We start from the raw sequence: 13667 nt of genomic DNA, 5'->3' as shown, positions 1-13667 counted from the left end.
GCTCACCCCAGCATAGTGACACTAATGGATAGAGCTGCTGATACACACTCATCACCTCTGCCTTTAAAGACATATTTAAACTAAAGTCATTTGCCGGAAAAAATATTCAAAAGAAGAAAAAAAAAACCACACTTGCAAGTGAAGCGATGGAACTGACTTATCTGCAAACCACATCTAATAGATTTACTCTCGCCCAGCCATGCATGCACATTCATCCCCGTTCTATAAATGCACCTTCTAACACTTCTGACGCTGAATTAGCCCTCGCCATGTCTCCAAATGAAACCATGCAGTGCTGCTTAGTTGCATATGAATGGCTGGGAAAGCTAATCAGCGGCGGGGAAAGTCATTAACAACCCTATGAGCTCTCTTCTCAGAACTGACTTTAATGTACAAACTGTTCAATCAACGCATTATGTGGAATTCAGATTGCTGTTCTGATCATCCAACGGCTCAGCTACCACAAACTAATGGAAAACATTAGCATGCTAACTGCGGATAGGGCGTCGTTAGTTTTCGATCCACGATTACAGACTCAATGTTTGGATCGTTGATGGACTGTGAATAATACATTGGCATACAGGGGTGATTTGCTTTGTTTGCTGCCATGTAAAGCATCTACAGTGCTCATCAAATACAAATATTCGGGTTTCAATCAACACATCACAGACTGCTGAAGCAACAAAACGGGCAGCAGGATGAAATTAAAAACAAAACGTCTTCTTTATGGTTTAACAGCTTCACTGCACTCCGTGTGACATTTCGTGCTGCGCTGCTAAAAACACGCATGTCAAAATTAACTTCACAATATTATGTTTACAAAAAAGGCACTTGTCAAATCTACTATGTATCAGTGATTCCTTTTTGTTTTTTTCCTGTATGCATTTCTGTTCTGCATATATATAAAGTGTAAATTAAAAAAATATTGTATTTGAAATGACCTGATATATCCTCATCCTGTGCATTAAAAAAAACATATCCTGAACATAACACGGTGTGAACACATGGTACCTGTGCTCAGACTGATGGATGGAGAGGATGACCCCAGAGTTGAGATGATCCTGTTTGAGCGTCGCCAGCACGGTAAACTCATTCTTGCCTCTCAGCTTCTGCACCATTTGCTGGGAGACCTCAACAGGAGCCTTCACTTCCCTGGAGGATCCTGAATGAAAACATAAATATCACATCATCAGTAACAGCAGTAAACGCCAGCTCACTCGTCAAGACCGAGTCTTCTGTCGATGAAAAAGATAGAATCAATCATTTGTGTTAAATTGTAACAAACTAAACATCAATCATATGTAATTACATAAGACAACAATATTTAAACAGATTGCAACTTTATATGGACACAAATATACATTTCATCTCCTTATCAATCTCTTCAACAAGATCTATTTTCATCAGACTTAATTATTTCCTTGTCTTGGTAAACAAGCACCGTCGGCTTTGCTTTATTTAAGCATAGCATGTCTGGAAATGAAAACAATGACAGATGTAATGGCAGATATAATACTTCTAATTACACACAACAATTTAACTGTGAGATGTTAAAATATGCTGCAGCTGAAATGAAATGCAGAACTGACATTTTAGGGATACAAGTCATTAAACAGAAGAATTTGCTGTACAAAACTACGGAGCATTCGGTTGGGATTTCACAGGGCATATGCTCTAAATATTTGATGTCTTCACTCTCTGGACGAATTTGAATTCATAAATGTAAAATTAACACTAAACCCACTAAACATGCTTACTGGTAAGAAAAAAATATTTTAAGAAAATGTTTCATATTTCCTGTAAAAATGTTTCCTGGCTGTTTATATACAACATCAACATATTTCACGGTGCTTCAAACTGTGTTGCTATTTCACCAACACATTAGGAAGGTGCAAGTGTAATTTTATTTTGCTCCGTTTTTAAAACTTAATTTTGATGTCAAAGTGATAAAGGTTTGTGTCACATCAAGACACCTTGAGATGACGAGGAGGCTCTCTGACAGATTAAGGTATTAGGAAACTTAGCTGGCGGCCATTTTGAAGCTTCGGTGCTTTGAAGATGAGGTCAGGTCGTTCACATTAAAACAAAACTCGCAGATCAATGGATCAACCTGTTTCTTCTCGGCCTTGAGTAGGACTATACAGACGTGAACCTGCAGATTTGGGGAGAGGGAGTGAGAGGCTAATGGTGCTGTCGGTGTGGGGCATTTTCTGTGTAGTTAGCTTGTAAGCTAGCTCCTGTTCCCACCGGTGTGGCCCCCTTCCTCTTCGCCAACTCCACGCAGACGTCTATGCTACTTTAATGGAAGCATCAATAAATGATGACGTTTCTCAGAAGCAATCACATCAAAGAGTTCACTTCCAGCTATGGGATGCATGCAAATGCCCTGGTACATTTAAGCGCTCCAGGAAGCTAGCGTGGTGGCTTTTCCTCAGTGTATTAACATTACTTCCAGCTGGTGGGAGAAGCCAATTAACACAATGCAACATGAAACAGCGAGCAACAGCATGACGAAGACTGATGAACTCACCGCTCACAGACCGCACAATGACAGCATGCTCAGTCTAAACAGAGGCCTGCTTTTTTTTTATATACTGCTCCTCTGAAACTTTCAGCAGGGCACTTACCGGCTAGCATTAGCCTCCTCCTGATGTGGGCTTTTAAGCCCATCAGGGACGTATTTTGAGTCATTTCTGTCTAAACAAAATTGCTCACTCGATTTGTTGCCCAGCAGAAGAGATGCACGAGGCACCGTCTCATGCATTTTGCATTTGCCAGTGCGGTATCATTCCAGTGTCATTGGCTGAGGTGGGACAGATGGTCCAATGACTGCAACAGGAGTTCTGCCTTGCAGTAATCTGCTGTCATCAACAGATCCCACTTAATAACCAAATCCAAATCACCGCCATTGGAAATTAGTCCTGCTTTGATCCAAATGACTGAATTGCAGCTAAATTTATAACTAATTGTCTTTTTATATACTTTTTTTTAATAATGTTTATCCAGATTATAATTTCCTACTGGATTTATGATTTCTATGACAATAGCCTATGTGTTGGTCTGTCTATGGCCGTGCCATGTGTTGAACAAAATACGCTGACATTTCAATCATGGGCAAAATGAGCGCAGTGGGAGCAGGTGTCAGGGCGGGGTCCACACTGAGAGAAGGTTGATGAGGCGAAGGGGGAGGGGGGATGGTGAGGACGACTGAGGAACCACTACCACTGGGCTGCTCCAGCGCTTGGCAGCCATGAGCCTTTGATCTATGAGTGGATGACTCTCATCACCAGCCTTTCTGCTCTGAGGGGAAGGGGGCTGCCTTCAAATGGGACTGTGGGGGATTGGAGGGCGGAGGCATCTTCTCGTACGGATGGAGTGATGAGACCGGTCCGTGGAGTCGTCCTTATGAAAAGTGTGATGATCTCTCTTCAAAAGCCACTCAAACCAAGATTAAGGCAGCTATAGCAGGAACATCTCTTGAGTTCACTAAAACATACATGAAAAAGCGTTGGCGCTGTGTGGAGAGAGGGCCAGCTTTCCTCCCTGCCAAATCAATGTGGCCCTGCTGAGGGGGGGCCTTTGGTCGATTATCTATTGGCAGGCGCCCGGATGGGGCAGCCACCTGCTCCTAACTACCACTATGATGTGAGATACTGACACAAAATGGTTTGGAAATGATGACCCAGCATAAAATTGTAATCAGCGCACTTTTCAGCACAATAACACGGTGGAACCACGTTGTTTACAGGATATGAGCACCGGCTGATTGTGAGAAAAAAAAGTGTGTTTTTGAGACATACAAAGTTGTATCAGCTGACTAAAGCTCTTCAAAAGCCTCAGGCTCAACAGCATCCCTAGGAAGCGCAGCTTTGGGCTACAGCCTAATCTTATCTTCTGGATACGCTGTGCTTTAATGGTTACACTCCGGCCACGATTTCCATCCCTCAGCTTCGTTTCTAATCTTAAACTGCCTAATGTGGTCTTATTTTGTCTGACCCTTAGTACAAACACAGCTGTAATCCCCCCTCCTCCCACCACCACCACCACCAACTCTCTCCCATCACTGCATTCTGGTGGAGGTATATAGGTAGCTATATAGTGCTGCACCAGTCGCTTGCTCACACATTTAGCATTTAGAGCAGGTGCCCTGCAGCAAAGCTTGAGAGTCCAGATACACCCAGCTTTGACACAATCCTTTTCTCACACACCGCTTTCACTTCCACCTGTATTTACAGAATGGGAGTTTTGTACTGGAAAGAGATAATTTCCCCCTTTTTGCAGCAAAAGGGAACATAGTGGAGTTCATATTTTCTGCTCATTACATTTTTTTGGTTTCTAATTTAATTATTTCCCAGAGGAAGCTGTGCCTAAAAACAGCATAACTGATACGAGATGAGAAGATCATAGCTACTTTTGTATGTGAATAATCAGGACTTTTATTCTTTGGTCTCTTGTGGATTGCCAGAACAAAATAACACCTCCTACGTCTCTGCAACAAACTCTTCAACAACATTTTGCAAATAAGTGAAGCTATCTTTCCGCCGGTGAAGAGTGAGCGAGCCATGGGATGCAATAAGCACAAAGAGCCAAGAGGGGTCAGAATAAACACTGTGATCCAATCAGCAGAGGAAAGAACACAATATTACGACACACTGAGTAAAAACTGTGCCGTTCTCCTATTGCACAATGTTTTCTATTTTAAAAAATGACAGAGCATATTTCAAACAACACATTTTATTTGCTGGCATGAGCAGAGAGGCACACGTGTGGGAGGGATAGGCAAGAGAATATCGCTCCAGAGGGATTAGAGTAATGATAAACTCTCCACTGGCAGCAAACACAAAACCTTTCATTACTGTCAACACACTCGCACACACATACGAGTGTGAGAACACATGCACAAACAGGTGTATAGGAATACACCTACAAACACACAGACTCTATAACACAAACATCTTGGCAAGTCCACAGCTCCATGTAAGTCAATACAAAGAGGGAGATGGCTGCAGAGATATTCATAGGCATGGGCTACCATGAAGATGTATGCACACAAATATACACCCACATACACATACACACAAACCGACCCCCAAAAGCTGCTCTTTACACCTCCTGAATATTCCACTGCACTCAGTCAATCTGCATTCGCCGCCCCGTCTCCCCCCACTGTGTCTCCACTCTCCTGGAACAAATACTAAACTGAGCCAAGGGCACCTCCAGGACTGCTTTGGCCAGCAATTTCTCCCCCAATTCTCAGATCTCCTCCTCAGTGACCGCCTGTCTGACATTCACACATACACAGAGCTAATGACAGCCTTCCAGCCGCCCAACTGTATAACAGCCCTGGGGGGATAGAAATATCTCTCTCTCTCTCCATGGTCACCGGTGCTCCTGTGTGGAACGTGGGATCAGCCTCGCCTCAGAAGGCAGCGAGCAAAACAGACCTTGACCACATGGGGCTGGGGATAATGTCAGTCAACAGTTTGGAAAAAGGCTGGGGAAGTTTTGGGGCAATGCGACAGATGCAAAAGTACATGCTGAAGGAAATGGGATAATCCTATATTTAGACATTAAATCCAGGTGGACTGGATTAGCTGGTGCTAATTATTTCAAGTGTCTGTCACCTGCCTTGTATATTTGTTTGTAGGTTGTTAAAACAGAAAAATGTGATGTCATTCAAAGATCCATCACAAGACCACCCACAAATATTCCTTCAATTTATTTTGTCTATCACTGAGTCTCATTCTTATCAAACTAGTGGTTGTATGTCTCCACCAACTAAACAGGTTACAACAAGTTTAAAGGGATCGTTTACATACATTTTGGCAAATTGGCCCATTGCTATAATCCCTATAGTTATAACAGTAGGTTATCTATAATTGTCGGTGCAAGCTATTTTTAGAACGGTGGAGCAGAGCTGTGAGCTGCTCAGAGCTACGCTACGGAGGCTAATGGGATTTCTTGGTTTCCCTCATCAAACTCAACAAATACACAATCCAACAATGCCAAAATGCTCTCGTGGACGAGTTGTGACCTGCACATTCCAATGGGCCAATTTGCCAAAATGTTGAACTATCCCTTTAAGCACAATTGTCTCAGAGTCCCAGCGTTGCATTATAACCAGATGTGTTTTTGCTGATCATTATGATGGTCACAGTGATGTTGACCTTTGATCATTTAGAATTTAGATACAAAATGCCACAGATGTCACAGACTTACCATTATGTCTGATTAGACGTTTAACAATGTCATAATCAGCATATGAATATATGTGTTGTGACCAAATACATGTTTTGTGAGTCAAAAGTGACCTTTGACCATCAGATTGTAATCAGTTCATCATGGGGTCTGAGTGAATTTTTGTGCTAGATAAAATGAAATTCCACCTTGGTGTTCCTGATATATTGCATTCACAAGAGGGCGAGGTCACTATGACCTTGACCTTTAACCTCTGCCCGGCAAAATCGAATCATTCTTCAGTTCAATTGAATGTTGGTGCCAAATTGGAAGAAATTTCATCAAGGTGCTGCTGAGATAACACGTTCACAAGCCTGGGATGGACATATGGAAGGAGGGCTGACCATAAAATACTGCTGGGACAAGTCCAGAATCATAATTAAAAAGATCTTACACAGTACAAATATTTCAGCATGTAAACTGGCAAACATTCTCTTGAAATAGGAGTTAGGTTTTTAGAAGTAATATTTGTTATAGTATATAACTGCAACAAAATCAATGTGATTTGGTTCCAGTTTTTCAAGTCTATCCTATTACAGCACACATATGCCTTTATGTGGAACATAACTGTCATAATGCAAGTGACAGGGGACCAACTCTGCTGTCTGTCCTCTTTCTGTGCAAACAAGTCCACTGTTCTAAACTAATGTGTTACCTCTGCAGTCTTAGTTAGATGAATCAGCTGGGTATTTTTCAAATTAAAATCTAATTAGTACCAAATTTTGCTTTGTGTTGTGGTGGTTGACTAAGGAAACATCATATGTAGATGCATAAAGATACTAAAAAGTCTTACTTTGGAATGAAGCCCAAATGATCTCTCTGTTTATATCTATTATCTTGAAATCACTTTAGGGAGGAAGCTCTTTGTTGCCAGTACAGAAAGGATGAACCAATATTGCTTTTAACATACATTTGGACATAACAGTATGGCCTTCATCATCAGGGTATAAATGGGAACTCCTAAACCATGTTGAACTGAAGAAAATACATTGAGCACTTTAAACTTGACTTTTTTGAGATTGCTTATATTCAAATACAAAAATGCTTAGATCTGCACTAGTTTTACAAGTTCAGGTCAATTTATTTTTTCATGTGAATATGAAACAGATGAGGAGAAGTCTAGACAGAACCTTTGTGACAAATTGGTGGTTGGTAAATTGAAAATTATATAGGGCTCTTCCAGGCAGCTAGCATTATGGGAAGCAGCCCAAGCTGTTTGTGGATAATAATGACTAAAGACTGGGATATCTCAGTTTTTGCTGCTTCCATTTTCAACATCCATCTCTCTCTTGCAAGTTACCCCATTTTACGGAGGTGCAAATCTATAACATTAATATTTTAAACCTTTTTAACAATTTATAGCCAGGGTCAAGGCTAAATTTTTGTGCTGGTTTTTTAAAAATCAACTATTTTTTCCCCCGTTTTACCCCACTGGCAGAATATTTATCCACTCTATGTAGTTTATATGTATTTATTTGCATGACACTAGCCTTTCTCTCTCTTTCAGATATCGCTTTGAGTTTTTCTATCATGGGAGATTTGCACCCGCATGATGCAACATGAACTGCAAGGAAAACAAACAGTAAAGTATGATTTTTTGCTCCATGCTATTATCCACAGCATAAAGGAAGCACAGAAGTTTTAGAATGACTGTCGCACTAAGCTCTATTGTCAGTGTTAATTGCTGTATTGATCCTGGTAAATTTCCATTTCGCTTTCTTGTCTTTCCTATAAGTGTGGGGTTAGCTCCAGAATGAAACCCTCTGAACCTGCTCGATACAACCCAGCAGAGAGAACAGACAACAGCTCACCAAATAGACCGAATCGCCTTGTTGTTTACAACTACTTCTGGGTAGAAAACCAGAACGTAATTTGAATGAGAACAGTAGTAACGAACGAGAGTTTAGCTATCATATTTTTCACGTCCTATCACCATTTAGACAAATCTGAAATGATTAAGGAAGCATTACTATTTCTCTGTGTGTGTTTTGTGTAGCTATGTGTGGTATTTATTCAGTTTTAGGGAATCACTGTGCCTAGAAAGGCTGACATGGACAGCTAACGGTGGTAGCTAAGCTAACATCAGCTGTTAAAACCCTCCCGTTGTCGGACACTCCAGTTAGCTCAATCATGTTGTAACTAAGATGTAAGATATCCGCTGGAGAAAGTATTTATTCATGGACTGTTTATTGAGTCACTGAGTTATTAAAGTTAAACAGGTAACGGCCCGGCTAATCTATGATAACCATGACTAATTACAAAAATGTGCACAAATAAATAGTAATGTTTGTCTAGTCATTGGTTTTATGAACTTTTCAAACATCAGATTAGTCTAAACGGTGATATAGTGACGTGCTGGTTTTCTACCCGGAAGTAAACAACAAGGCGATTCGGGCTCTACAGCGGTGAGGCCAAGCTGCCCTCTTCACCCATCGCATTACATCCTCGCATGGTAGCGCATGAACTCCTGGTTACAAGTAAGAAACTTGTAACTATAACCTACACATACATTAATGCAGGACAACGTTCACACACGCCATCCTTCTGTCTTCCTCTACTCACAAAAGCAGACACACACACACACACAAAGCTTTGCTCTATTATAAATGAGTCTCTTCCATCCTGTTACACTTCAGTGTCGCTGCAGTCTGGGACATAATCACCACAACATACAGAGAAACACCTCACTGGCAGTGTTCAAACAGTCTGAGCAAGAACATGCCTCTGAGACAGGCAGGATTCACACACACAAAACGCACACATACACACACACACAGAGATACAATTACAGGGGAGTCTTGCGCTGCAGTTGAAAGGATGCTTCTATCAATTGTGTTGTTTGCACTTAGAATGAGTTTGGTCCTTGTAGCTTGTAGCCGGAGAGGGAGAGTGTTGGTGCTTGTGTGTATGTGTGTGTGTTGGGGGAAGGGAGTACTTCTGGGTGTGGCCCCTGTGCTTGTTTATACAGCGGAGACAGATAGATATCTTAATGTCTCGATATTAAAAAAGTGTGGGGGGGGTGAGTGCTAATGATGATGCCGTGATTTTTTTGCGGCGTGGCTTAGCATCACCTGCCACGGGGACGTAGGAGGAGGAGCACAGCCCCGGGGCTTTTCTCCCCCCCCCTCTCCCCCTCCTCTATTATGCCTGTCCCTGAGGTCCACCTCTCCTAATGCCATGCAATGTAGCATTGACAGCTACCTTCAAAAGCATCAGCAGGGGTGCGCTAAACAGCAATCCCTCCCCTGCACGCTGCTCTCCTCTTTCTCAGACACAAAAAACAACATGTTTTGGCAGATAGAGTGAGCAGCAATGTGCACACCACAATTGCTTATCCCCACACAGACACACACGTGCACATACACACATTCCCATAATATGAATTACACTCTTCTCCCTGCTCCTTCTTCTACAGTATATACCCCCCCCCCCCTCTCCTCCTGCCTCCACCCAGCACCCAGCGATAACAACCATCCCTTCGGGCGGGCAGGCAGTGGAGGGGACAGCCATGGATATGTTCTGCCTGCTATCTAATGAGCGTCGGAATGTCACCGTGGGCCTGTCTGCTGGTCCCAGCCCAGCCGAGCGACTTGCACATGTGGAATCGGCGCAGTCTATCAAACAGCTGGCAGACAGCTCTGCTCCCTGTTTCTTTCTTTCTTCCTGTTTTTTTTTTTATTATTATTATTTCTATCTCTGCTTCTATCTTCTTCTCCTCACTCTCTGTGCAGTACTGTATGTGCCTAGCCCCCCCCACCCCCACCCCCACCCCTCCTCCCTCCCCTGTCTATTTCTGATCACAAACAAGCAGAGGCCCAGGTCTGCTTTGCCGGTATATACGCCGCTCCCTGCCTCCCCCTCACCCAACATCATTGACTTAACATAGACATCCCAAATGAAGGATGGAGGCGAGCGCCGCCATAAATAACATGCTGCCTGCTCCGCCTGCGTAACTGAATGTACTTAGTAAAGGTAATGCAGAGGAATAACAGAGAGTAATGACGGAGGGGTGCCAGCCGCCGAACCGTCATGTTTTTTCATTTCATGATAAAAGCTGTAGGCGCTTCTTTCTGTAACTGTCTTTGTTGCTCCTATTCTCTCTCTCTCTCTACATCTAACTCTTCCTTGTGGTCTCTCTCTCGCCCTCTCTCTCTCCCTCCCTCCCACTACCTACCTAGGTAAAGCACTTCTGAGTGTTGTCTACACAGAGGACATCAAATGGCCTGCATTCACAGCACACAGAGATGCTGGAGTTGCTGCTCCATGCAGAAGTGCTGCTGTCTCAGCGGCTGTGCGGGGAGATTAGAAGATATCAGCAAGGAGGAGGGAAATGTCGACAAATTATTGCGCCGTCTCTCTGTTCCAAAACAACGCCGTCACTTTGGTACATTATGTGATCCGTGTTGAGATCCTCCTTGTGAAGATCTGAATGATGCCACGTCTTTTGGTGTTTGCCACTGATCTGGGAGCCAAAGGCAATTTCCCCTCTGTTGCTACTTTTGGCTTGGTTATGATAGACATCTCCACCCCTGTGATGGGACTGTTAACAGTTTCATTTTGGACTGTAATAAGTATCTGACATCAAAATGACAAAGATGTAACACTGGCAAAACAGAGCCTATAGAAGTAAAGTCAAGCAGCTTTGACAACTCCATTTTGCACAGTGCCATTTTGCTAAATGCCATAGATAACATATTTAGCCTAATCACTGCCTAACAACTGACAACAGGGACATCTGATTCACTTCTCTGACCCATTCATATTTTTTGGCGAGAGGAAAAATGTTCAAACTGGGTGCACACTCCAGAGGATCACCATGGGGTATAGTCTAGCAGGGGGGGCCATTCACCCTCCAGACTGACATCATACATCTCCGTGAACGCCGGGTTTTGTCCCTGCCTAATCTGATTATGCTCAGTCTTTCTATGATTCTTTTGCATGATTCACCCGTCTCCCCCCCTCTGCTTCGCCCTGCTCACCCCACTTCTTCAAGAGGACCCAACACAGCCTATTGTTCAGGCAGGTGGCAGTCTGAGGGCCCCCCCGAGCTCAGTCCCGTTACGAAGGAGAGCTGAGAATCCGCTCTCCACCGGCGGTCCCTCGCGCTGTTGTGTGCTATGGACAGTGAGAGAGCCATATACAGGCATGCAGGCTACAGCATTATCAGATGATCTGACATTTTCAGAAAAAAAAAAAAAAAAAACTCAGTGTTGGGCATCTCACTAGAACAGCAGGTCCGTGGATTACAGCACTGCATCCTGTTCATCCACTCCTCCAAGTTGATAAAACAAAAACAAACAAAGCACAGCTATGTTTGTGTGGGTCGGTTTTCATTAGAAGCAGTTTACTCAACATTGCTTCACATAGAACAACACATTTATCTCTTATCTCATCTGAACAAATATATTAGGAGTGTGCATGTGTGTGTGTGTGTTACTGTACCTTGGAAGTGGAAAGCTCTAGACTCGCTGTGGAAGCCCTGGACCTGAGTAACTCCATCAAAGCCTTCTCCAAGTGTTAGTTCATCAAACACGCTGATGCGCAGGGCAGGGTCAATCCCAAAACCTAAAACTAATATGCAAACACAAAAACATTATTGTCACTGTACGGAGCAGGGGAAGGTTACCTGTGATGCTGTAAGATATCTCTGCTGATGTCAGTGGGAAGGGAGGGGGGGTTAGTGTACTGTGTAGGCTACAATGTACAAGCTGATTAATTAAGAAGGTGTGATTATATTTGGTGGCAAATCATACAAAACATACAATTTAATACTGTATCTCATCTTATGATGCAAGATATGGTTAGAGTATCATCATTGACAGCCCTGTGTCCTACCTGAGGAGGCGCAAAATATGCTGAGAACCAGAAATAGCTGTAATAATCCCATGGTGAATGTATATATAAAAAAAAATTAGTCCATGTTTTGTCCACTTCCCAGATTCAATACTGTTCAGTCGCACGCGAATGATGTTGTCACCCTCGCGCAGGAGGCTATTACCAATCCCAAATGTTGAGCGGAGGCATCATCACAACTTTGGATGCCCAAAAAAATGATGCTGAAAGCAAAAATCCGGATAGAGGAGTGGTGGGAGAGTGGGGAGGAAAAAAGATGGAACAGTGAAGAAATTAGTCCATGTAACGCGCGGTCTGCTCCATCGGCACCGATCGCGGCACAGGTGGGTAAACGGGAGGCTGCACAAAGCGAAAGCTGCTTCTCCGGCTCCACTAGACGCTCCTCTCAGCAGAGTGAATGAGAGCCGCCTGCTGCTGAAGGAGGAGAGAAGAGAGGAGAGAGAGAGAGAGAGGAGGGGAGAGCAGGAAGACCTGTCGAGGAGCGAGAGAGGGAGGGAGGGAGGGAGGGAAAGAGGCACGATGAAGCCCCCTCGTGGCCCGAGACGAGAATAGCCGTGATGGATTCAAAATAACCCACCGGTATTGATTGCAACCACGCCTATTGCCAAGAAAGAAAAATGTCCACAGTGTGCATTAATCCATGATGGGGGGAAAAATATTCATGTTAGAATGGGCCTGGAAATTTATCAGATTTCACAGAATTCTCCTGGAAACTATTTAATTTGATGAAACAGACTCAGTGATTCACAGCATCTTAAGATAAGCTGTTTGTCCACATGAATACACATTACAATAATGATGTTTCCTATGGGATATGATAAATATGCAATTGAGGTTTTTTTGTTTTTTTTTAAAGGAGACATATTATGCCTCATTTCCACAAATTAAATAGTTCCCTGGGGTCTGAAAGACATATCTGTGACATGCTACCCCAAGGATCAAACATCACAGCTCTTTTCATACTCTCAAAACAGCCCTGGCTGGTTTCAGTGTCTGTCCCAAATGCAAATTAACCACTGCTTGCCCCGCCCCACCCCTTCTACCGGTCCCAGGTAGGGGTGGTATTATGCAAATTTGAATCCTAGTTACAGCACTAGACGATAACTGAGGGAACAGCTCGTAAAACCACATGGATTTCAACCTAGGAAGTCTGCACATTACAGATTTATTTGTCAATCCTCACATTCCGGGGGCCTGAAGGCAAGATAAACACCCAAATATATGTTAAAGAGTCTTCAAAAAGTGATATTTCCATAACATGTCCCCTTTAACTTTTTTTTTCAATTGAAGAGAGAAGAGAGAAAATTGGAGGACCCTGGGAAAGACTTTACAATAAGGGTCCCTTAATTAACGTTAGTACATTATTAAACATTAATATATAAACTAATGTGTTAATTAATGTTGAGTAATGCATACATAATGATAACTAATTATTATTCAACTTTTATTATGACTTAATCATTTATATAGTAAACATTCAATTCAATTCAATACTTTATTACGGACACAGCGGCGGTCCATAGAACAATAAAAACAAAACAGAACACACATACACATATACACAGAACACTACTGCT

The 13667-nt window shown here is 42.8% G+C and overlaps 1 protein-coding gene across 1 annotated transcript in view; it reads right to left on the bottom strand.

Annotated features, from left to right (window-relative positions):
- Nucleotides 1–12496, bottom strand: part of nell2a (neural EGFL like 2a) — a 93401-nt gene extending 80905 nt beyond the window's left edge. Inside the window, exons 1-3 of the mRNA XM_085778703.1 lie at nt 12073–12496; nt 11680–11808; nt 1012–1162 (exon numbers count right to left, since the gene is read on the bottom strand). Of these exons, the coding sequence (XP_085634829.1) occupies nt 1012–1162; nt 11680–11808; nt 12073–12124 (332 nt within the window). The 5' untranslated portion in view covers nt 12125–12496. The remainder of the gene's footprint in view (nt 1–1011; nt 1163–11679; nt 11809–12072) is intronic.
- Nucleotides 12497–13667: the final 1171 nt, after the last annotated feature.

This window comes from Trachurus japonicus, chromosome 6 (genome assembly GCF_045865225.1).
Source record: "Trachurus japonicus isolate A0001 chromosome 6, Traja_1.0".
In the NCBI taxonomy this organism is placed as follows: Eukaryota; Metazoa; Chordata; class Actinopteri; order Carangiformes; family Carangidae; genus Trachurus; species Trachurus japonicus.
This window is presented reverse-complemented; position numbering and strand designations above follow the sequence as displayed.